The sequence below is a fragment of the Orcinus orca genome, chromosome 16 (genome assembly GCF_937001465.1).
Source record: "Orcinus orca chromosome 16, mOrcOrc1.1, whole genome shotgun sequence".
Classification (NCBI taxonomy): domain Eukaryota; kingdom Metazoa; phylum Chordata; class Mammalia; order Artiodactyla; family Delphinidae; genus Orcinus; species Orcinus orca.
Genome location: NC_064574.1, coordinates 30,304,311 through 30,330,299, shown reverse-complemented (window position 1 = coordinate 30,330,299; position 25,989 = coordinate 30,304,311). Strand labels below are relative to the sequence as shown.

The 25,989-nt window shown below is 42.3% G+C and overlaps 1 protein-coding gene and 1 pseudogene across 7 annotated transcripts in view; both read right to left on the bottom strand.

Annotated features, from left to right (window-relative positions):
• Positions 1-25,989, bottom strand: part of PTPRA (protein tyrosine phosphatase receptor type A) — a 185,624-nt gene that overhangs the window by 17,469 nt on the left and 142,166 nt on the right. For 6 of the 7 annotated variants that reach the window (XM_049698771.1, XM_049698772.1, XM_049698773.1 and 3 more), the window contains 7 exons: positions 17,051-17,141; positions 15,488-15,564; positions 7,322-7,358; positions 3,263-3,360; positions 1,831-1,950; positions 857-1,023; positions 196-331 (listed from right to left, as the gene is read on the bottom strand). In XM_049698771.1, the coding sequence (XP_049554728.1) occupies positions 196-331; positions 857-1,023; positions 1,831-1,950; positions 3,263-3,360; positions 7,322-7,358; positions 15,488-15,564; positions 17,051-17,141 (726 nt within the window). Of the gene's footprint in view, positions 1-195; positions 332-856; positions 1,024-1,830; positions 1,951-3,262; positions 3,361-7,321; positions 7,359-15,487; positions 15,565-17,050; positions 17,142-21,241; positions 21,336-25,989 lie in introns of all 7 variants that reach the window. The other variant, XM_033415744.2, reaches the window with a different exon arrangement.
• The window catches only part of LOC117198575 (proline-rich protein 13-like), a 134,057-nt pseudogene continuing 115,406 nt past the window's right edge, over positions 7,339-25,989 (bottom strand).

Here is a 25,989-nt window from a genome sequence, read left to right as displayed (position 1 = left end):
ATGACATCTGCCCCACCTTCCAGATTCCCCTAGGCACAGCCTCCTCTGTGCTCCATAGTTCTTTTAATACGTAATTTATAAGCGCCCTTCATCACACTGTATGATGACCATTTACAATAACCTGGGAGGCTGAGTAATCCATGAGGCGGGTAGATGTTTTGGTCCTGGAATGCCCCCTACCCACAAACCACTCACGTCTGTTTGCACCATCTGGCAGCGCTGTGCCCGGATCCGGCTTACAAAGCCATAAACGTCCACCTTCCGCTCTGTATGCATCATGTCCAGCATGGCATCAATGACGACAAAGGTTCCTGTACGCCCTACACCCGCACTGTAGCCAGAGAGCAGGAGTATTACTGGGATGGCTAGCATGTCTTGTGGGAACACCCAGGGAGGGGGCAGCACAGGGTAGGGCTCTTTCTTCAGCACAGGGTAGGGCTCTTTAAATTCTAATTCTGTATGGGGTAGAGCTAATTCTGTATGGACTCTCACGGAGCCAACAACTCCACTGTACCCTGAACTCCCTACCTCTAGTTATCAGGACCAGAGAACCCTGACACTTAGAATGGTCTGAAGATTCCAAGTACACAAGGTAGCACTCAACCTAGCTTCTTGGCTTCATAGCAGTGGTCACCCCACCCCCAATCTTGGAGGATTGCCCTTCCCTCTTTCCTCAAGTGCTTTCCCACCCAGCACCTAGTTTTCTTGAAGAGTCTCTCTGGATGCTGCCCTGGCGCCCCAAGAGCTCATCTGCTCTGTGCCAGCCTCCTCAGCCAGGGCCCCTGTGCCTTCCCTGCTCTCAGCATGGGAGCAGAATGTGACATGAGTGGGGAGCCAAGGGTCAGGCCACACTGACCTGCAGTGTACCACAATGGCCCCTGCATACTGCGGGTTACAGGCCTTCACCTTCTTGAGGAACTTGAGCATACCAATCGGGGTGAAAGGCACCCCAAAGTCTGGCCAGCTGGTAAAGTGGAACTGAGTGATGAGGCGCTGTGGCTTTCTGTTGGTCACGTCGCCCACCTGTGAATTGAAGAGATCCCTGTGTGTTGGCCCTGATACCCTGGGGTAGGGCAGCACCAGGGGAAGGAGGGTGAGGCTTAGGGGCCAGGGCCAGCTGTGGCTATCACTGACAATGGGAAAGTGAGAGGATTAAACTTCCCAAGCAAGTTTTAACCATGGACAGAGAACCTTCCCAGAAACCCCATGGGGTAGGCAGGCTGTTACTATTATTCACAGCCTACAGATGTGAAATGTGAAACTCAGAAAAGTTAAATGACCTGGTCTAGGTCCCAGGATTAGTAAAAGGCAAGGTCAGAACTAAAATGCAGGTCTCCTGAGTCTTGGTAAGCCCTCTTTTCATAGCACCACAGTGCCCTCAGCTGAAGGCAACCTTTGCTCAAGCCTCCAGGGTCACCCTGGAGGGTCAGGAGCAGGGCCCACCACATCCTTGATGTCAGGAGCCTTTGGGGTAAGAAAGGAGGAGAGGTAAGTCAAGTACCAGAAGATACTGGTGCAATACCTCCTGATGCACTTGGTTCATACCTAAGATGACCAAACTCCATCTCAGTAATACTTTTTCTCCCAGCCATGAAGTCATGAAAATCTTCCCCCCTTAGCTTTGACCGAAAGAAAAAAACAAGAAAAAAAAAAAAAAAAAGAAGAAAAATCCCCTGGGAGCCCAGAACTCTGATTTCAGAGTTCGAACATTTTGCACACTCAGCAATTCCTGACCACTCTGAGTAAGATGGGGATGACTCGGCCTGTTCTGCCCTCTTAATGGTCAGCAGATTCTAAATGAGAACCAAGAAAGGAGGTAGGAGACAGTACCTGTTGAATGCAGAACTTCCGCACTGTGTAGTCCACCAGTACGGTCACATCCTCTACTGACACACGGATATTCCCATAGGTCCAGCAGCCTTGGTCTGGCCAGTACTGGGCGCACTTACACTGGAAAGAAACAGACATGCACCCCCCTGACCTGAGACCTCCCGCCCACAACAGGTGCAAAGGGCCCTAAAGAAAAGGACCACAAAAGCCCAGACTAAAATCCTCAGAAAGCCCTATGGCCTCTTCTCTCACCTCAGTCAGCTACAGACTTATTTAACTGTTCCTTTTTTTTTGCCATGCCATGCTGCTTGCAGGATCTCAGCTCCCTGACCAGAGACTGAACCCAGGCCACAGCAGTGCCCAGAATCCTAACCACCAGGCCACCAAGGAACTCCCTAACTGTTCTTTTTTTAAGTTCCTCAGCTTCTATCCTGTTTAGCACAATCTCTTAACTTATGCAGAGCCCCAGCCCTATACTTCTCACTCTTTCCCACCTCTAGTCTCTCAGTTCAGGGCAAATCGGAAGCCATTTTACCTACAAAATCTGTACTTCCACAATATCCTAGGTCATGCTCTAGGGGTAAGTCTGTCTGATCCCCTGGAATGAGCAACCTGCTATGAGGGAGTCACCAGGGTGGATTGATGCAGACTGTAAAACCTGCCACGAGAGGCCCAAGGCCTTCTCTGGTTGACTAGGCCTTGGACAGCTCCCAAGAGCCAGAGGTAGGGTTGGAGAAAATGAACCTAAAGCCCAGCCCTAAAGCTATCCCTCCTAAGCCAATCAATACATCCAACAGCCCAGTGTGGGTATCAGGTTGACTCTAGGGCCATCCTGGAGAGAGACTATCCCGAATTGGGATTCCTCTCTGGGGCCTGATCCAGGACTCAGGACTGGTGTTGGCTGTGGCCCAGTGATGGAGCTGACCAGGCATGGACTTGGCAGTCACAGAAAGAAAAGAACCAGTCAGAAGGCTGCCTGAAGGATCAGTTCAGGGGCTCACATTTCCTTGTGCCCTGCAGGGTCTCAGTTCATACGGCTCCCTCTGCTATCTCAGGAGGAGGAACAAAACAAAAACAAAAACAAAAAAACCAGGGGAGTGAGGGACTAGAGAAGCCAGGGGAGAAAAGCCCCACTGTGACTTTTCCTTGTCTAATGGCCCAAGTCTTTCTTCCAGGATGTTTTGGTTCTAAGGTGAGCTGTTTGGTCACCAGACACAGGGTGTGCCCTAGGTATACCTCTGAGTTCATCGGAGGCTTCCAGGCCACAGGAAAGTGTAGTAGGCACATTGGCCTGGGTCCTGTCTGGATGAATGACAGGCACAGAAGCCACAAAGGGTGGAAAGCCTAGGCTCAAACACAGAACTCCAGCAAAGCAGTCCCTCTGTTGGTCATGCCTGTATCAGGGGCCATTCTATCTAATTTCTCCACTCACCTCCTTTCTCTCCTTCAGATTGGTCACCATGACAATGGTGGCTGTGTTTTGTTCCCAGATCATCCTCCAGAAATCATTCACCGTTTCTTCTTTTGGTCCTACAGTAGCCAAGAGCAAAGATGAGAACACACACCAAGAGGAAGAAAGATGCTGGGAAACTGGGAACGTTCATTCCTGACTTTTGTAAGCCTGTGCCCACATGCCCCCAGCTAAATATATCATCCATCTACCCATCCACCTACCTACTAACTGAACATTTCCTGTGTATCCACCATGTATGTGCCAGGCACTTCACTAGGGAGTGAAGTGGGGATGTGAGGTTCTTAAAATAAAAAGAGAACACATGAACAATGTTTCCCAAGGATGCTATAGTTGAGGATTAGAAATCACGACCCCTACAGAATACCTATGTTATGGGCGAGATAGTGAGCTATGTGCTTTATATCTCATTTACTCCTTCTTACCATGCTCTGAGGTGGGTGTCATTAACCAGAGAGGTTGGGTAAATTGCTTAGGCTGAAATTTAAAATTTACATCCCACGCAGCCTTTTCCAGAAAGTCACTAGAAGGGCACAAAGAATAAGAAAAAAGTGGGATCTAACACAGGAGAGAGACTAACAGAATTTCCAGGGTGTTGGTAAAGGGAAGGCTCAGGATAATTACTCTGCCAGAGGCTAGATCAATCCAGAATGGAACTGAAGGAAAAAGGTTCTAGAAGGACCCCAAGATAAAAAATTAAACTAAAAAAATTAAACCTCATGTATCTGAGGGTACTGAGAGGAAATATATACTTCTAGCAAAGAGTTTAAAAGAAAAAAAATCAGTGCTAGGTATATAAAGAACTAAGTGAATAAGGAAAAAAGGCAATTATTAACTCTTGGGAAAGAGGGAAACCAAAAACTGTACCAAAAAATTATATAATATTATGTGCTTAAGCTGTGAATAATATTGGCATAGTAATAAGAATGTAAATAACAAGTATTATCTTCACCACAAATTGTGATTTAACTCCACTAGGAGAATGGGGAAAAGGGACATGTCTGAGTGTGAGGTAGTTTGTAAGAGGATTAAATAAGTTATCTATAATAAGAAAAAGTCAACAGATAAAAATGGCTGCTTTAGACTAAAAAAGTTTAGACGAAAGGGGGGAGAACTTTGTTTTTATAGACCTTGTAATACCTTTTGACTTTCTTAAAATTTGTATTCCCTTTGGTAAAAAGAAAAATATTAAAAAGAAAAACAAATAATGACAGAAGTGGACACATAGCGGAAAGATGTACAGAGGTGGAATTATTTCACTGCCTGGCAAGGTCAGGAAATATCTCCTGGAGGAGATGACATTTGAGCCATATGTTAGGACAGATAAAGTAGATGGGAGTCTAGAAAGGAGGCATAGGGAGAAGAGGTACTCCAGGCAGAGGTGCAGGGGGCTAGCAGCAAGTAAGAGCATGAGACATCCAGGGACTGTAAGGAGTTCAGTGAGGTCACTGTGTAGGGTGTGTAGAAGGTAGAAGATGAAGCTAGAAAGATAGGTGAGGTACCAGGATCTAAAGGGATGGAGGCCAGGCTAAGGAAGGCTTGTTTTACAGATAATGAAAAATCATTCTAGGATTTTCATGAGAGTCTGACAAAAATTTTGCATTAAGAAAGGCCATTCTGGTGGAAGGAATCCAAGGAGCAAAGCTAGGATCCAGAGGGATCAGTCAGTAGGCTGCTGCAACAGAGCTGGAAGAAGAGATGAGAGTAAGGAAGTGTGTCAGAGAAGGCAGATTTTGGAGAGAGAAACAAGAGGACTAGTCATATGTAAAGCAAGGGACAGGTAGGAGATCTGGATGACCCCAAATCTGGTTTGGTTGATTAGGTAGATTACATTCCAGTCACCATGAATATAGATTACATTCCAGTCTCTTAAGAACAGAGGAGAAAAAGCAGCTTTGGGGCGAGGAAGAGTCACGTTTCAGTTTCTGATGTTGAATCTAGAGTCTGTGGGGGTATTCAAGCGGAAGAGAACAAAAAAATGTGGCTCTGGAGCTCAAGAGAGGCAGCAGCCAGTCAAACAGAGGTGGGTATTAGATGAGGTCTCTCAAAGAGGATACAGAGGGGGAGGAGCAAAGAAGGGGTCAAACACAGAACGCTGGGGATCTTCAAGCATTATTCAAGTTCAGACAGAACAAAAAGCCCAGGAGGCAGAAGGATGGACAGAAATGTGCCATGAAAGACAAGAATGGAGTTTCAAGGGAAGTAGTCATCCACAGTATTGAAGAGAAACTATACTTAAGGGGCAGAAAGAAGAATAAGAGCTAGAGAAACAATATTTTGAAAAGTGAGAAAAATTAAGAGAACTGAATGGCAGGAAATAACAGGAGGGTTTCAAGGAGTGTGAAGTACTGTGGAGAAGTTCAAGAGGGAGGGAGTCTGAGAAAAGGCTAACAGGGAAATCAAAGGTGAACTTAATTTAAGAACTATTTTAGCATCAACAAGGCCCCATGACAAACAAAGAGAGGATGAGATTATATGTGGTTGTTGGTGCCAAAATCATCACTGAGTAGGTGGTAGCTGAGGTGGGCCTTGAAGGGTGGACCTGAACTGACAGATGGCTACAGAGGGAGGGAAAGTGGGGTCCAGTTAGGCAAGGGCCAGGTCCTGGTGGGAGACTACAAGGGCAAGGAAGATCTAAGACTTCTGACCACCTCTGCCTCATGTTACCTCTATCCCTATTTTATCACGATCACAGTACTGTCCAACAGAACTTTCTGTGATGATGGAAATGTTTCATATCTGCACTAATATGGTAGCCTCTAGCCACATGTAGCTATCGAGCCTTAAAATGTGACTAGCGTGCAGGCTTCCCTGGTGGTGCAGTGGTTGAGAGTCTGCCTGCCGATGCAGGGGAACGGGTTTGTGCCCCAGTCCGGGAAGATCCCACATGCCGTGGAGCGGCTGGGCCCGTGAGCCATGGCCGTTGAGCCTGCGTGTCTGGAGACTGTGCTCCACAACGGGAGAGGCCACAACAGTGAGAGGCCCGCGTACCAGAAAAAAAAAAAAAGTGACTAGTGTGATTGAAGAACTGGATTTAAAATTTTATTTTATTTTATTATTTTTCGGCCTCGCCACATGGCTTGCGGGATCTTAGTTCCACACCCAGGGATTGAGCCCTGGGCCCTCAGCAGTGAAAGCACAGAGTCCTAACCACTGGACCACCAGGGAGCTCCCCCAAATTTTATTTTAAATAGCCACATGTGGTCAGTGGCTACTGTATTGAACACGATAGCCACTTACCAAAGTTCCTGTTTATTTTGCTATAAATTATCCTCTACCAACTAAAGGCTCCAAAAAGGCAGAGACCATATTCTGTTTTATTCCCCTACATATCGCCATCATCTAGGCCAGTGCCTGGCACATAATATTAATAAATGGTCAATAAATATTTGTTGAGTGATTAAATAAATGGGTTTTGATGGACCATAATAACATCAATTACTTTTTAGTGCTGCAAACATCAAGATTTTTATTTTGCTAGGATCCCAAAGGTGAGGACACTTGTTAGAACTTCAGGCTATGGAAACGTGTGCAGAGCATGTATAGGACCATGGCATTGGGTCCCTGCTCTGAGGGTTCTTAGACCACTTATCTGTGTGTAATAGTGGAGCTCAGGCCCATGAGTGGGAGGAGGAGATGAGTCAGCCTGGACCAGTGAGGTGGCCAATCCTCTTTGGAGACTAAATCCAAATTCAAATTCTGAGCAGCCTGGTTTGAACTTAAGTTTCCCAAATGACCCCAAGACAGAGAACCGCATTAGACTGTGTTGTATGTGTGTGTATAGCCTTCTCCAGTATTTTTTATGCACATATATAAAAGAATTTCTTTCAAAGGATCCCTGGACACTAAGTCATCAAGATGAAGGCCCTTAGTTATAAACCTGCAAGGTAGATTATATTTTTTTCAGGTGGTAATAATTACAGAAAAGCTAATACATCTGAGTAATCTATTAGCATTTGGAAGAAAAATCCCAAATCCATTCATGGTTAAGCCTAAGAGTAAAAAATTATCTTACTTTACCTTGTGCAGCAATGAATTTGTTCTTTTCTTGGTAGCCCTGGGGGTGGGGTGGGAGAGTAGAGGAGAAACAGAAAGTGAAAACCCAAAAATGGATAGGAATGAAATTCTCCAGACTCCCAACCAGTTTACAAAGCCTTCCTTGTGAAAAGGTCCAGGCAATTAACAAGGATTTCCATTCTAGAAATTTTAATGGGATTAGCTTTGGATAGCAGGAAGCAAAGATTACATGGTCTAGGCAGTCTTCTTAAAGTGAATTATTAACAAACATTAGTATAAGAACATCCAAATAACAACTCCTAGGCTAGACCCTGTTCTGATGCTCTCTTAGTTGCTGACAATCTGGGTCTTGGTGTTACTGGGTAGGAACCCTCCAAGTCAGAAGCATGTGAGGCTGGGCCCACACGAGGAAGGAAAAAGGGTTATTTTCTTGCTGATGCTGTACCCAGGTGCAAAAGTTTTCGGGGAATAGCCCATGGGTATGGTGTAACAGCTCCCAGTGTTTGACAAGAGGGTTCTCCATTACAGGAAGTGGGAGACAAAGAAGCCAAGGAGCCTGGGGACGTCACTTAATAGATAAGGAGCCTCTGAAAAACTGACACTGGCAGTAACTTTCTTTACTGTTTAGTCATACATCTTTTCAACCTCATTGTTTAAATATAGTGTTCACTTGAGACGTCCCAGGTAAGTGAAAAATCATTTGACTTAAGGATTGTAAATCACCTTCTGCCTCTCTCAGACAGCACTAAGATGGGCAATGAGGGAGGCAACTTCATGGATGGGATACCATACCAAGGTGATGATGTGAAATACTAGTCTGCAAGGCAGTGGCAGAATAAAGGAGGGGGCCGAGTCTGAGAAGCCGCTTCCTATTCCAGCTCAAACAAGGGCAGGGCAGGGTTGCTTCCCAGCACTGGAGGAAGCTTTAGGCCTCAATATGGACATGTTTAGAGTTAACAATAAGAAGCTTGTTAAAATTTTTATTAAGAGGAATTCTCCAAAAGTTTTTAACCACTAGAAGATGGAAACTGATAAAGCCTTAATTCAGGATGCTGCATTCTGCCTATAGCACTAAACTTGTAATTAAAACTGAGAAGCTCTTAGAGTATGTTACGCCGTATAATACGCTTGCTTCAGGAGAAGCTGCTGCCAAGTTCTCACTGGAGCATGTGGGTCATGAATAGCTTAAAAGCACTGTTGGAAGGCCCAGCCCCAAAGTGCTTCCCGCTCCATCTTTACCAGTAGTGTGTTATATATCCCCCATGAAAACATGCCTACATAGGGATATGCTGACATTGCTCAACCAATCAGGAATAACTAGAATGAGGCAAAACTACTGATTCCTTGTGTTATGTTCAAGGGAAAGATGAAATGTGGCTCCCTGGTTCCTGAGACATCTTTGGATTCTGAAAGTCAAATGCCAAGTTGGCTCTAGGTGGCACCTACATTCCTACCAGTTTAAAAACAAAAACAAAACACTTCCAAAGCCCCTCTATACCCTTAGACACCTCAAGGTGAGAGAGGAAGCTGGTCCTCCTAAGACTCCAGGAGGGAAGCCCAGTTGGCATCTGTACTGTCTATTTCATCTTCTCCTGTTACCAATGTCAGGTTCACTTTCAGACCTTTGTATTCTCCAAACCACAGAACCCATCCCCCGTGCCTACTGCCACCACTCTGTGGTGCCTGACACCACCTCTCTTCAAGATACATGTGTGATCTTGGTTCTGTGTGCAAAAAGGGCTTGGTAAATGATTGTCAGGGGGTGGGAATGGGGAGTAACTGTATATGGACAAGAAGCTTCTTTCCGGGGTGAGCAAAAAGTTCTAAAACTAAGAGGCAATAGCTAAAAGGTACAGCGTTTCTCTTCTGAGGTGATGAAAATGTTCTAAAATTGGTCATAGTTGCACATATCTGTGAATATACTGAAAACCACTGAATTGTAAATTTTAAGTGGGTGAAAATTATGGTATGTAAATTGCATCAATAAAGCCACTAACAAAGTTCTAAAACAATTATAGTGATGACAGCATAACTTGGTAAACTTACTAAAAATCACTGAATTCTACATTTTAAATGTTTGAATTTCTGTTATATAAACTGTACCTCAATCATGTTGGGAGGAAAAAAGGGTTTCGTAAGTGTAACTGGCAGCTCACAACAAATGGCCACAATTTGTTTCAGCAAAGGTTATTACCTGCCCCTATACTCCAAGCCCTAAGGACATCTGCTCCTTCTTTCCCACTGGATCTCTCATCTGCACTCAACCCCGTTGACCACCTAACACTTCTCCATGCTTTACTCTTTGCCCTCTGAGGTGCTCTTCTCTCCTGGTCTCCTTCTGTCTCACTAATGAGCACCTCTTGCCCAGTGTGCCTTGGCTGAGGTTTGTGGGCTCCAGGGCCCACTCTTTCTCTAATGACTTCAAAGGCCATGGCTTTGGAATCTCTCCCCTGAGCTCAGATTAATGATGCCCAACTATGCTGGATATATCCACATGGATTACCCTATACTCTTTTTTTTTTTTTTAAAACAAGAAAGGTATAGGTTGTTTTTTTCCCCCATAATTAAATTTGCACAGCATCTCCCCAAGCATAAGTATTACAAAAGAATGTAAAAAATCACATTTTACACATTTACACAATGTGTATAAAAAAATCACATGTCTTCAGCATTTAGCTCAAATCTCACCATCTTCAAAAACTAGATCTCTTGCAAAACTCATCAGCTAAAAGTTCTATCAAAGCACTGCGAAGATGGCCTTTGCTAGCCCATGGCAATCCTTCTCCCATTTTCCCTCGCGAGTTAGGGCTGAATAGCAGAGTGAGGCTCAGATTGCGGACGTGAGGTGGGGAGGGACACAAGGGCTAATTTTCCCCAGTACAAGATGGCATCTAAAGCTTGATGGGAGAGAAGAACTGGAGAGACTGGAGGAAAGGGTCCAGGCCCTGTATTCAGTCAGAGTCACTGCTGGAAGAGGAGGAATGCTTGCCATGCTTATGGTGTTTCTGCTTCTTTTTATAAGCGTTCTTCATTTTCTTCTGCATCTTCTTGTCCATTACCATTCCTGGTCCTACCATGCCAGGAGCCAACGCCAGGGTCAGGTGGTGGGTATGGAGGGGGGTAGGGACCTGAGGGTTGGCATCCTGGATACCCTAGCTGTGGCATAGATGACAAGGCCCACCAGGGGGAAAAGCTGGATTCCCCTGGGGTGCTCCTGGGGGAGTGGGAAAGGGGTCTGGAGGAAAGGTCGGGTTGGCAGGTGGTAGATGAGCAGGATTGCAACCTCCAGGGTACCCGACGTTAGAGGGCTGTGGATATGGCCCTGGCTGCCCAGCACTGGGTTTCCACATGTTCGGGTGTTTCCTCCAGCCCAGAAATGGAGAAAGAAGGAAACTCCACCCTAAATACACTCTACAGAGTATCACCCTATTCTCTCTCATATATTAGTCAATCACCATATCCTGCTAAATTCTACCTCCAAAGTGGTTTTTACTTTGATGCATCTTCTCCAACCCTTCTACCCTCACCATTTGTAGCATGCTACTGTAACAGCCCTCAATCGGCCCTTCCTAAATCCATGTTGCACACGGTAACCCGAGTGATCAATATACAAATGTGGCTATATCGCTCCTTGTCTTTAACACCTTTCAATGTTATCCCATTGCCTAGAAATCAAAACTCTTAGCTGGGGACTTCCCTGGTGGCGCAGTGGTTAAGAATCTGCCTGCCAATGCAGGGGACACGGGTTCAAGCCCTGGTCTGGGAAGATCCCACATGCTGCGGAGCAACTAAACCTGTGTGCCACAACTACTGAGCCTGTGTGCCACAACTGCTGAAGCCTGCGCACCTAGAGCCCGTGCTCTGCAACAAGAGAAGCCACCGCGATGAGAAGCCCACGCATCACAACAAAGAGTAGCCCCTGCTTGCCACAACTAGAAAAAGTCCGCGCGCAGCAACGAAGACCCAACGCAGCCAAAAATAAATAAAAAACAAAAACAAAAACTCTAAGCTGTACTGAAAATTTGTAGATACTGTAAGGTGACTTAATCAGCACCCAGCCCCACCCACTTCTAGCTTGACTTTCTTTCTATAGAGGCTGAAAAACTAAAAGCTAAATTCACTAGACTCTCTTGCAGCTCAGTTCTGCCTAAGAACCCAGTTTCTTCCTAGCAGTCCCACATAAGACTTGGGATAGAAGTGAGCAATGTGAGATGGTGACTGTGCTAGGAAGATCTGGTCTTTGGGCAAGCATGGCAGCGGAAGCATTGAGTTCTTCTGTAGCACCTCTGCAGGGGTTTCACTACGAGAGTCATACGGGGTAGTTGGGTACATCTACGGCTGCTCTGTTCCTGGTGACTCTCCCACAGATTCTGTAAGTCACCCACTATCTTATAATAAACCCCTTCCTGTTGAAAAGAATAGACAGAAAGTGGACTCTTGTCATCTTCAACCAAGAACCCCAACAGACACACTTGACATTCAATGCCTTCTAAGATCGAGTTCCTACCAATCCCCCAAGCCTCATCTCCCATGACTTCCCATCTTGTATCTTATAACTAAGACTACTGTTTCCAGTCTCTGACTTTGTTCATACTTCTCTTTTTGCTTTGAAGTTTCTGCCCATCTTTCTTCTCTTGAATTCAGACCTACCCTTCAATATTCAGCTCTACTGGCTCATCAGGTTGGCTGAATGTTTCTTTCTCTAAGTCCCAAAGACTCTGGGAATACCTCCTTCACACATGTTGCACACTAAAGGTTATGATCTACCTGTAGGTAGATCACACTAGGGACCATATCTTATCTCTGTAACCTTGGAGCGTACCCCCAGTGCTTACCACACAGCAGGTGATCAAAAAATTTTGACTGAATTTAATAAACCTAAATCTTCTTTAATCCCTGACTCTTACTAATGGTTAACCATAAGCTTTTTCCTGCTTTTCTATTTTCACTGAGTTCATAAGTACCTTCAATTTAACCCTCTTCATCTAAACTTTCATATTACCTATTAATAACCTCCAATAACCATCAAGCCTTTATAGGATGCCCTATTGTGAGCTCCAACTAAGCATGGCCAAAGGAGAAGGCTTGTTTCCTTCTAGTGCCTTGCTTATCATGACCATGAATAGACCCATCTTACTTGCTTACCAGCCTTAACATCCAACTTACTTTTGTCTGTCTTCACCTTCAATGTGGGAAGGAGCCAAACTGGTTACGGTGACAGACACTGCTGGTCACTAACTGAAAAGCTATTCCTTCCCTTTCTTTCTTGCCATCAAAACCATGCTTTTGTTCAGACATTTACCTTTCATTGGCTTGGAAGGTGGTCATTCCTCAGCCCCAGAAGGGTAAATCATGATAATTCTCAGCACCCTAGCCAGTGACTGGAGAGAGGGTGTAAGCATGTGATCCAATCCTGGCCTGCGGGCTCTGAAGGGCACTGTACCGGAGAGGCTTCTGAGAAAGGTCATGCCCCTAATAAAAAGAAAAGCATAGGGCTTCCCTGGTGGCGCAGTGGTTGAGAGTCCACCTGCTGATGCAGGGGACGTGGGTTCGTGCCCCGGTCCGGGAAGATCCCACATGCTGTGGAGCGGCTGCACCCGTGAGCCATGGCCGCTGAGCCTGCGCGTCCGGAGCCTGTGCTCCGCAACGAGAGAGGCCACAGCAGTGAGAGGCCCGCGTACCACAAAAAAAAAAAAAAAAAAAGAAAAGCAAATGCAGAAATTCTCCACCTCCTCCTCCTCCTCTATGTTGTGTTTATAAGAAACGTTTGGAACTGCTGTAGCTGTCTTGTGAGCAAGAGACAATGCCAATAGGCTGAAGATATGAGTAGAAAGATGGAAACACCTGGTTTCTTAAGGATGTCACTGAGTCACAGACTCAGCCCACCCCAGAACTGCTATACACCTGCCTTCGGATTAAATGAGAAGTAAATGTTCCTGTGTAGACCACTTCTAGCTGAGTATTCTGTTACCTGCAGATGGAAACATGCTGATATTGCTATACTCTTCCATATAATGTTAAACTCAACCTGTTCCTCCCAACCACTTCATCATAATCTTTGATCTAAATCCTGGGACTCTTAGCTGGTTACTAACCTTTTTCCATTTTCCTTATCTACTACATCAATCATTTCTACCAGGGTTCCTTTCCTTCTAACTATAAACATATGACCATCACTAAGAAACATATACAGGAATTTCAGCAAATCCATACTCGTGAGGGTGCCTGCACTACTCCATTTCTGAAGTCCATCTGATAGCCTATTTTTTAGCCACGGCCCCTTGTTCTTCCATCTTTCTCCTTTTCCTATCCCAAGACTGCTCTTTCAATTTCTTGAGACCTAGTCCTTGATCCCTTCCTTTCTCTACTGAACCTGAAGCCCTCGGCTGACTACTTGAAGCAACAACTGACTTCCCTAGCCCTTTTGTCTAAGTACCACATGTTTTCTGCATATCACCAATCCTAGGGTACAACTGGAGAAAATCACACAACTGAGGCCCCTATATATCAAAGATTTCCATCTTAGGTAGTTCCTCGGTGCAGCTAAACATGCTTTTTTCATGCCCTTTTCAGTATTCTTTCTTACTGACTTCAGTACTCTCATGTCACAGTCCCATCCTCCCTTTTCAGCAGATAACCTTGACTTTACTTCTTAGAAAAAACAGACGAGTTCCCTCAGCTTGATTTATTCACACCTACAAACCACCTCTATCTATTCTATATTCCTTTACCATCAGTCTCACAGGAAAAAACATCCTTTCTTATGTTCAACGCTAATCTCTCCATGAGTATTCTTTTAAAAAAAATTGTGGGACGGGACTTCCCTGGCGGTCCAGTGGTTAAGAATCCGCCTTCCAATGCAGGGGACGTGGGTTTGATCCCTGGTTGGGGAACTAAGATCCCACATGCTGTGGGCCAACTAAGCCCGCACACCTCAACTAGACAGCCTGCGTGCTGCAAACTATAGAGCCCATGTGCTCTGGAGCCTGCGCGCCACAACTAGAGAGAAGCCTGTGTGCTACAACTAGAGAGAAGCCTGTGCGCCACAACTAGAGAGAAGCCTTCGCACCATAACGAAGTTTCCCACATGCCGCAACTAAGATCCGATGCAGCCAAAAAAAAAAAAAAAATTGTGGTAAAATATACGTAACATAAAACTGATCATTTCAGCCATTTTTAAGTGTACAGGTCTGTGGCATTAAGTTTATTCACATTGTTGGGCAACCATCACCACCATCCATCTCCAAAACTTCTGCATCTTCCTCAGCTGAAACTCTGTACCCATTAAATGATAATTCCCTTCTCCTCCCTCCCTCTAGCCCCTGGCAACCACCGTTCTACCTTCTGTTTTAATAAATTTGACTACTCTAGGTACCTCATATAAGTGGAATTATACAATATTTATTGTTTTGTGACTGGCTTATTTCACTTACCATAATGTCTTCGAAATTCATCCATGTTATAGCATGTGTCAGAATTTCTTCCCCTTTTAAGGCTAAATAATATTCCATTGCATGTATATGCCACATTTTACCTATTCATTCTTCCACTGATGGAACCTGGGTTGCTACCACCTTTTGGCTATTGTGATTAATGCTGCTATGATCATGGGTGTACAAATTCCATCAGTATTCTCTTCATGCTTCAGTAGTCAGGCTTGCTCTCTCTAGCTCCTTGCTTGCTCTCTCTCTTCCTTTCAAACTCTCTCTTTACTGGTTCCCTCCCGTCAGCCTATAAAACATACTCAAGTCTCGCACACCATCTCTATAAACATTCTCTAAATCACCCCTAAAAACCTTTCAGTTTCAGCTCTTCTCTCAATTCATAGTAGACATGACTAACCAGACTTACCCAGAGTCAGATATTCTAGTCCTGTTTGGAGGACAAGGTGTGCTTTTGTTCTTAGTTATCTGAATAAGCTCAATAAAGGATTCACTGACTCTTACAGAAAAGTATACATTTAGGTTCAGATTTCTGCATGGGAAAATTTTGGGAATGATGACAGGTAAACATAAGAATACATTTTAAACTGTCTGATCTTTAAAAAAATTTTTTCAGTCTTTTAAAAAAATCAGACTCCTCCGGGAAAAACTGAAATGACAAATATTCCTTCTAACATGCAGCTGAGAAGGAATCAAGGAAATAATGAGAAAAGCTCAAGTTCCTTACATTGATGAATGAAGCATTGATGTAATCAGAATCTGGAACTCCTTCAACTGGTGTCAGATGGACTCTAGAATGGTCATCTAGAAAAAAAAATTTTTTTTTCAATTAAATTCAATTTTATTTTTCACTGGTCCCAATGCAACCAGGCCAGTTGTGACATCTATGACTATGTGTAGAGAGACACACAAGTATAAAGTTGTCACTGCAGCACTATTTATAACAGCAAAAATTCGGACACATCTCAACCATCATTAGGGGACTAAGTTAAATAAATTAAGATATATCCATAATATGGAATAGTAAGCAGTTGATAAAAAGGAAAGTGAACACTTCTGTTTCTTGACAATTACCAGTACATATATCAGTATATATATATACCAATACACCAATACATTTCTCTATATTATAGTCATTTCAGGTATATAGCATTATAGTTCAACATCTGTAATAACTATAGTGATCACCACCACAAGTCTAGCTACCATCCACCACCATACAGTAGGACCCCCCCACCAATCCATTTCACCCACCTCCAACCCCCTTCCCCTCTGGTAACCAACAATCTGTTCTCTGTATCTATGAGTTTGTGTTTGTTTTGTTGTTTTGTTTTGTTTTTTTAGATTCCACATGAGTGAAATCATATGGTATTTATCTTTCTCCATCTGACTTATTTTCCAATATATATTGGGAAAAAAAAGAAAAAAGAGCAATGTATACAGCATACCAGTTATACTAAAAATATATAATATATATACATGCATTTATACACAAATAAGACATAAGTATCTGTAAATGCCTAGTACAGTGGTCTTTAATATATTATGCACCCAAAACTGCACCAGGAATTATTTAAAGGATGAGTTTTTAAAAAAAGCAATTATAAAAGATAAAGCAGGGCTTCCCTGGTGGCGCAGTGGTTGAGAGTCCACCTGCCGATGCAAGGGACACGGGATCGTGCCCTGGTCCGGGAAGATCCCACATGCTGCGGAACGGCTGCGCCCGTGAGCCATGGCCGCTGGGCCTGCGCGTCCGGAGCCTGTGCTCCGCAACGGGAGAGGCCACAACAGTGAGAGGCCCGCGTACCGCAAGAAAAAAAAAAAGCAAAGTTCAAACATTTTGCTCTCACATCCCACTAGATTATGCATATTCCATTCTGGAGACCACTAACCTAGAAAAATGTCTGTTAGGTTATAGATAAACTGATTAGCAATGGCTAACTCTGGGAAGGAGTTACGAAGAGAACTCTGAATTGGAATTTCTTTGCAATGAGCAACAAAAAACCCCCACAACAACCATGCACTTGCTGTCTGGTCTTAGTGAAACTGCTCTCCTTAACTTCCCAGAAACTTTAGGCCTGCCTTAAAAAACCTGGTCAAGCACCCCTACTGACTTTATGAGCACCTGGGGTTGCCTGGGCAGCCATAAAGGCTCTTTCAGTCCAAAGGCTTGACTCTATTCTTATTACCAGCCTTCCTATGATCAATTACAAGATTCTTTCCATCCTCAGAAAATCTGGCTACAGATGCAGTTTCAGGTTACATCCCAAGAAACCCTACAAACACTCACAAGGCAAGATGTTTACATATCGATTTTTTTCCTTGTTCTCCTCCTTGGAGGCAGCTTCACAGGTGGCCTGGATAGGACAAGCAGGGAGAGCCTGAAAGGTTAAGAGAAATTACAGAAGTTATTAAAAGGGATAAACACCAAACATGTAAACTGCTGCACCATACTCTGACCTGGCAGCAAGTTCTACCTTTTCTTAGGGGGGAAAAGATGTGCCCAGGTGAATACTTGCACCTAATACAGAGAGTGTACCTCTCTTCTAAATAGCTTCTAAGCTCCTTAGAGTTTGAATGCCCAGAGGGCAGAATGCCTTTCCTGTTACTGTAAGCACAGCATGCTCTTTATATGATTACTATGTGGTTAGGAGCATGTTACAATGCTGGGTCAAAATGGACCACCCCAGTATATGGGACTGGGGACACAACTGAAAGGATGGGCCATTTATCCCCATGCTGACCACCATGCAAAGCTGGAGATGTATCTCAGAGTAAACCACACAGGAGGGGTCTGGATGGTCAGTTGAGTTAGGAGCCTGACAAGGGGGTATGGCAGCCCAGCCTCTAGCATCATGTGGTAAGGAAGCAAGGACAGGTGAGTGGGTGAGAGGGCATTCACATGGATGCAGCAGTTAGGAAGCAGAGGACTTGGATGAGGTAACACTGAATCTGCAGCAGTTTTGGAGCAAATGTAAATCAGCTAGCACTGGGAGGTATGTGGGTAAGTATAAATGGTTTGACATGAGATAGTCTGGATTGTATGAACTTGAGCAAATCGGCCAAAGTTCCCCATAAAATTGGGAAAATAATACCTGCTACATAAGGAGTAAATAAGATAATCTCATGTTTGGCATAGAATAAGCATTCAATAAATTCGTTTTATAGGAGTAGGAAGCTAAACTTTATTATTTGAATTGTTTTCTTCTGTGTTCTATATATTCAAAACTAAGAGAGCAAAAAGAGAAATAGTTTAAAATTACAACCTAGACAACCTTCCTGATAAGTGATTTGGAAATATGTCTTAAAGCTTTAAAAATATTCATACCCTTTGACCTAGGAAATCTGGATTCTAGCCTAAATAAATAAAAATCTCTATGTTCAAATTATTTACTTCATCATTATTTAGAATGACCCCAAACTGAAAACAACCTTAGTATTCAGCAGTAGGAGAACAGTTAAGTAAATTATGGTTCATGTATTACTTTTCATTCATTCCTTCAACAAACATATAATGTGTACCTATTAGGTACCGAGTTAGGTACAAACAGTGGTGAATCAAATCATATACACAGTTCTTGCTCTCATGAACAATGCAAACTTGTGGGTGAAAGACAGATATTAAATAAATAAAACAAGTAAATATAAAATTACATACCATGATAAATGCAATGAGAGAACAGGTTATTAGAGAAAGTATCAGAAAGCCCAAGGAATACCCCAATACAGATTAAGGGTAGGTCTCTATGAGGAAGGATGAGTATGGAAAAGAGTATTCCAGGCAAAGAACAGCATGTATGATGACCCAGAGGCAGGAGAAGGCTTGGTTTGTGTGAGGAAATAAAGTGTCAGTGAGGGTGTTATGTATAAAATGTTGCTGGTGGAGATGGCAAGAGGAAGTGGGAGGAGATGAGTTTTTTGACAAGGTTGATCACATATTTCTACATAGGTCCTTGAATAGGAAGTTTGAATTTTACTTTAAGTGCACGAGGAAACCATTCAAGGTTTTTATAAACTGCAATCCACTTTACCTGTTAAAGAATCACTCTGGCTGCTACATGGAAAATGGGCTGGGAGGAAGGCAAGTACAGAATGTGGAAAGGTGATGGTACAAGGAAATAGATGCCTTTGAGATATATTATGAAGTCAGAATGACTAGATTTAGAGATGGAATGGACAAAAGTTGGGGAGAGAAAGAGACAGGAATGAAGGATGACTCTCAGGTTTCTAGCTTGGATAAAAATAATAAAAAAGATTAAGTAAAGGAAATGCCAGCCTAAAAGGAACCAATTTCGCCAGAAAGAAACAAGAGTTTTAAGAAGGAGCAAATATACTTCCTAGGAACCAGCAAGATAGTGGTAGGAGAAATTAAAGTGAAATACCCCAAGATAACCGGAGTCAAGGTCTCATAGTCCATCTACCTTCACTTATTCAAGAGATTTTCTTTTCAGAGTTAAAACCCTGGAGGTTCTGCCTGTTATTTTACTAAGAAAGCCAATTTCTTTAGACCCACTGCTGTCAATACATAAAGGGGAAAAAGGAGTTTCCTGGACCGGAAGATTGGAATTTCCCAGTTCACCCACAGTTTGCCTTCTCTTCACCCAGATAGGCTAGATTTCCACCTTGATGCAGGGCAGGATGAGATACAAGTTTTTAAAAGCCCTCAAGACTAATCCTGAGGCATTACTTTTCCTCTACATCCCTTGTCTAAAATGATGTAGAACAGATGTAGTGATAACAAGATTCTTGAAAATAGTCCTCAGGGTCAGTAATGACAATGACCACATCTCAAAGTCCTGTCAGCACCCCTAGCTCCCCCAGTCATGATGAAGAAAAATTAGGTCTCCAGGTAGGCTGAGGCTCCTAAAAGGAAAGTTAGGAAGAAACAGGAGTCACTGTTTGACAAGAGAAAATAAAAGATTTGCTTTAGAGAACACTGTACTAGATGCAAAATATCAGATTAAAGAGCTTAGGTCAAGGATGAAAACAAGGGGAATCCTACTTTTAGCTTCTACTCTGAAAAACCCAGCCTTGAGAGCTGGGCAGAAGCAGCTGAACCAGAAGGCTCTAAGATGTTAAATTCTCCACAAACAGTAGGTGGCATCAAAGACCACTTCATCCCTTGCTTAGGCCTTTACTGGAAGCAAGACTGTCATTTTTTAAAAAGTGTCAGCTAAAAAAATTTTTTTTTCAATTTTTACAATTATTTTTTTAAAAAGTAAGTTCTTATAAGTTTAACCTGTAAGTTCTCTTTGGGCCCTTCCTCATCATGTCCTTTTCCTTCTCCTCTCACAAGTAAACTTGGAATTTTGTATTTATTATCCCCTTATTTGTATCCATATATTCTGTATCCTTAAAAAAATATATTTTTATTGTTCAGTCTATTTTTTGATAAAAATGCAATGATAAATGGTGACTTGCTTTTGTTGCCCAACATTATGTTCTGAAGATTCCACTCAGGTTGTTCCATGTAGCCAAAGTTCATTCATTTTAACTACTTTGTAGTCCTCCATTTTTAGACCATACCAACATTTATTTATCCATTCTACTACTGGTGAATATTTGGGTTGTTTACAGTTAACCGTCCCGCTTTGAGCACTAACTGTATGTGTTTCCTCATGCACATTTGCAAGAGTTTCAGGTATGACTATCTTTAACCTTACCAGATGAGGCCAAATTGTTTTTCATAGTAGCTGTACCAATTTACACTCCCACCAGCAATGTAAAGTATTCCAGTTATTCCGTATCCTTGTCAACATTTGCTACGGTCAGACTTTAAATGTATCAAATGTAGGTTTAATTTATATTTCTCTGATTATTAATGAGGTTCACCATCATTTCATAGTTTACTGGTCAACAGGGTTTCCTCTTCTGTGAAGAACCTAGTTGAGTGTTTCCCCATCTTTCTACTGGATTATTTATCTTCTTACTACTTTGTAGAAGTTCTTTATGTGTTCTGGAAACTCATTCTTTATCAGTTATAAGTGTTACAAGTATTTTTTACCAAGTTTTTGGCCTGCCCCTTCATTTTCTTTATAGTATTTATTTATGAACAGAAGTTTTGCATTTTAATGTAGTCAAGTTGATCAATCTTTCCCTTTATAAACATTTTAAGTCTTAAGAACACCTTCTTATGTGAGATCATAGTATATTTTCCTACATTATTGTCTCTACATTTTTTCCTTTAAATTTCAGTGTTTACATCAACTGGGACTGATTTTTGGTATGAGACAGGAATTCAATTTCATTTATTCCCATGGGGTTACCCAATTGTCTGAGCTCTATTTATTGTAAAGACCATCCTCTACCCCAGCAAAACTACAACAGCATTTGTCACAAATAGGTTTCCCTTTACATATGAATCTGCTTCTGGGTTCTCTATTTTATTCCGCTGGTCAATCTATTCCAGTGCCAATACAAAACTGTCTTAATTACTAAACTTTATAATGACTCTTTATACTGGTAAGGCGGGTCTCCTCACCTTGTTCTTCTTCTTCAGGAATGTCTTGGCTATTCTTGAATCTTTTCTCCTCCATATTAATTTTAGAATCAGCTTGTCAAGTTCCACAAAAAACCTGTTGGGATTTTTATTGGAATTGCATTGAATCTATATATCAGTTTGGGGAGAATTGACAACTTTACAATACTGAGCCTTCTAATCCATTGATCCTATTTCTTTCACTAATTTAGGTTTTTTTCTTTAATGTTTTCAACCATTTTTATAATTTTCTCCAAAGAGTTTGTAAATATTTTACTAAATTTATTCCTAGGTACTTCACATTTTGGATGCTATTGTAAATGGCATCTTTTAAAAATTATTAGATTTTCTGATTGTGGCTTATAAACAGAAATGCATTCATTTTTATGCTGTTTTTGTATCTATCAACCCTGTTAAAATAACATTAATTCTAATAATTTATTTGATGAGTCTTTGGATTTCTCTGGGACAATAATCTCCTCTGTGAAAAAAACTGATTTTTGTCTCTTCCTTTCCAATCCGTAATACCTTTCGTTCCTTTTCTTGCCTTACTGTGTTAACGTCTCCAGTATAGTACTGAATCTCATTCACTTTAAAGTTTGAATCCCCTTCCAAATACTTTGGTCACAGTCACCAGTGCCTGAACACTCTGCTGTGATGGGGAGCCTACTACTTTCCAAGGCAGTTCCCCTGATCTTGGAACAGTTCTGTTTAGAAGGACTTAAAACCCAGATACACAATTTGTTTTCCCCTTGTACTGACTAGTGTAAAACCCAGGAGGTCAGCTGGTACCTTCTCTGCCCCTTGGAAATCCTGAACTCCCAATTCCCTGGACTGTTGAATTCTAAAGCCCTTGACATAGGTACTGATAATTCCCATAGGCCTTTGGCTCTGATATATTTATTTGGAGACAACTCATCAATGCAGAGACTATTCTACCTCTGATTCACTCAGATGCCACACAGTTCTGTCACCAAATTACACATAAATGCTTCTTTACCTGGAAATCCAAGAATTAAGCTGTCTCTACTAAAGATGCAGGGTCCTGCGTGGGTTAAGGGGTTTCACATTTCACAATTCACAGATTATGACCGCCTCACAGCCTCTAGTTCTTTCCCTAGCTGTCTCCTATCCCCTTCATCTCAGAAGCTAACTAAAGTCTATTTATTTATTTATTAAACCTTAAACATGTTTTAGGGACCTCAATAAGTGGCTTTTCAAAGTGTTTCTTTTAAACAAATTCAGTGCTTCCTTCTGAGACAAATGCTGGTCAGTAAAATGTTCCAGCTTATAACTTTAGGACAAAAGTTCCATTACCCACAACTTTCAACCAGTGGGGTTTCATAGAAATGTTACACACTCCCCATTTAGTCTGTCAGATATCCGAAAACAGCTGTCATTTCCTATGCTTATTGTTTCTTCAGCTGTTCACCCCCACAGTCCAGTTTTTCCTCCAAAACAACTTCCCATTTAATGATACTCCTTTTCACAGAGACCTGACCACAAGACTCTTGGCACAGTTCAAGCTGGGGACACCAACTCTATTCTATATGCCATCTATACATTAAAGCATAATGGATACTACGCTAAAGCTAATAAGCTTGAATAGCTTTGTTTACTATATTAAAAAAACTTTTAAAAGTTTTTTTCTCTTCTTCTTTTTGGCTGCACTGCGAGGCACGCAGATCTCAGCTCCCCAAACAGGGATCAAACCTGCACCCCCTGCAGTGGAAGCATGGAGTGTTAACCACTGGACCACCAGGGAAGCCCCTTTTAAGTTTTTAATGTCTGCTTTTAAAAATGTTATTTAAAAATATGCTTGTTGTAAAAGAAAGTCAAATAATTCAGTAGAAAGTGGAAGTTCCCTATCATGTCTCTCCTGTCTTCTACCCGTCCTTGTAGGCAACCACTGCTCAGTTCACAGTATTCCTCCAGACTTAAAAAAAAAAAAAAAAAAAGGCATTAACACACTCAAATGCAGACATACATAGATTTTTTTTAAAAAAGGGGATTATACCATGTAAAGTCCCCTGGAATATGTTTTTTCCCATATTTTTCTATGTCAACACATTTATTTTAATGACAGTACAGAATTTCATAATAGATGCAAGAAATTATTTAGCCATTCTGCTATTTGATAGATAAATATTTTCCACTTTATTTTCTTTGCTATTATAAGTAATGCTACAATGAACATCCTTGTACAAATATATATTTTGTTTTCTGATAGAGTCCCATAAGTTAGGTCAGAGAGCATAAGCATTTAAAATTTGGTTGATACTGCCAAATCATCCTTCCAATGCTGTATCAATTTAAACTTCCCCTACCTGTGTGTAAGAGTTTCTTTATCCCCATACCCCTGCCCATACTTGATATCAATCTTATAAAATTTTAAAATCTAACAGGCCCAAAATAATGGTTAGTTTTAATCTGGATATCCGGATTACTAAATATAGTTGAGCTTCTTTTCCTATGATTATAGACCATTTGTTTTTCACCTCTGAACTGCCAATTTTTCTCCTGCAATGTTTACTTTTTTCTCACAGGTTTGGAGAAGCTCTATATATTATGGAAAATTCTCTGTCTACCTGTGGCAAATAGTTTCTCCCAGTTGGCCACTTCCTTATGGTGTTATTTTTCAGAGATGCTTAACATCTTAATATATTTATTACCTTTCAATCTATTCTATTCTAGCTTCTGAATCTTGTGTTTTGCTTAGAAAGGCCTTCCTCACCCCATGATTACAAGAATATTATTCTATGATAGTGGACACAAATTAGTGTATTTGTCCTATGTGTTAACTCTCCTCTTTCCTGCCAGGGCTGACCGATGCAAGCACAGTCACACCTGACCTACATTTGCTACCAACTAGTTCTCTTTTCCAGGATTTTGAAACCCAGGAAGAAGCAGAGGCTTCCCTAGAGGGCCCAGACCCACCAGAATAGGACCTGCTCTGTCCAAAGGCTGGTAGTCTATCTCATCTTTTGATTCTGCCAGCTTCCCCACTTCTTTGCTTGAGTTGACTTCTCTTGTTTTTAAGTAAAAGACCTTAACTCACTTAGCAGTTAGTAACAGAGAGTAGGGTTGTAGATGAGATACTGATGGGGAAAATACGGGTGATGTGAACCTGATTACCGAGTTCAGATGAAGGCAAAGGAACTGTCAACCAACTTGCATTATGGGAAAGCGCAAGCCACTCATACCTCACAACTGTAAAACAGTTACTTCATATTGGCTTGCAATCACCTGGGATATGCTCTAGCTGATGGTAAAGGAGTTGGGGGAGGGGGAGTGCCAATTAAAAGGACATGAGAAATGCTGAAACCAAGGAATAGGATTATTTCTGACAATTTTAGATAGTAAAACAAGAAAAAGCCCAGCTCCAAAATCAAATACTTATCTCCAAAGACAGCACAAAATTCAGGGCCCTTCTATGACTGTGCTATATGTATTTTGCTGAACCAAAAGTTAAAGTTTCAGAATTTTGCTGGTTGTTAAATGTTAATGCCAATGGAATTCACATCTTTCCTTGGCTGGTCATGTGAAAGACATGGCTTTAAAGTGAGATAATTGAAATGATGCAGAAAGGAAACAGAGGAGTTGGGGAAAGCCAACTTCTAAAAATCTCTATTGTGCTCTCTACTGCATCCTGCTTTCATGATGAAAACTGCCTCACAACCCAGCTCTCATTGCTCATGGATAATCAGGATGCAAGCATAACACGATCTGGAGGGTAAAATACATAAAGAAGGTAGAAAAGCAAAGAACTAACACCCAGAAGAAACTGCAGGAATTCACTGAGTTGGATCACCAAAAACCATAGGAATAGCTGTTGATATACATTTTGAGGATGTTAGACCAAGGAGGGGTCTAATTCTAATTTTTGAATACGGCTAGATTTCTAGTTATGGTACGGTTATCTGAACTTCTGCAGTTAGCGTAACCGCTCAGGAAACTGGCCACGGTTCTAATGGTGGGGTGGGGTGGGGTGGCCAGTAGGAACCTGGACGGAATGCTGGGTTCAGCTAGGTAACAAAGAAAAGCCAGAAAGCCCTTGGCACAAAGTAGAGTAAATCAGTGTTACAGGGGATCCAACAGCCTCAACCTTCTCACTGACACCTTCATCATGTCCTTGATGCATGCCTCACTAGAGGGTGTACATGGGTGAGGAAAGCACCCGCATCTTTTAGAAGAAGGAACTGACTTCAAAAAGGGATTCTTGATCTTAGTGGGAAGAAAAAAGCCTCAGAGGCCACAGTTCACCAGGGCTCAGACTTCTCTGAGGTGGATAATTTGTTGTGAAGCTCCCAATAATGGAAATGGGAGGCAGCCAGCTCAGGTCAGTTGAGGGGGCCTGACTAGACTCTCATGCTAGAGAAGGGCTCCTTCTCATCCAACTCTCAGGCCTGAGTCAGTTCACAGACCTAGAACCCTTCAATGATGGGCACATGTAAGAAAGAACACTGCCACAGCACATCAACACTCCTATACCATGAACCTTTCTCCTCATTTTCCCTTAAGAATCTGCAGGCATTTACCACGGTAACCACTGGGTAAAGGCAAATACATCTTTTGGGGTCTACTGGGTTCTGGCCTTCAGATAACTAATTCCTGGGAACCCAGAATGCTATAATTTCATGCTAGTTTGAATGGAGCCTTTGTAGCCCAGGAGATGGAAGGATTTTTGGCTTGAAGTGGTCTCATGTTAGGAGCTACCTATTTTCCCAATGTATGGCTGGAATGGAATTCTA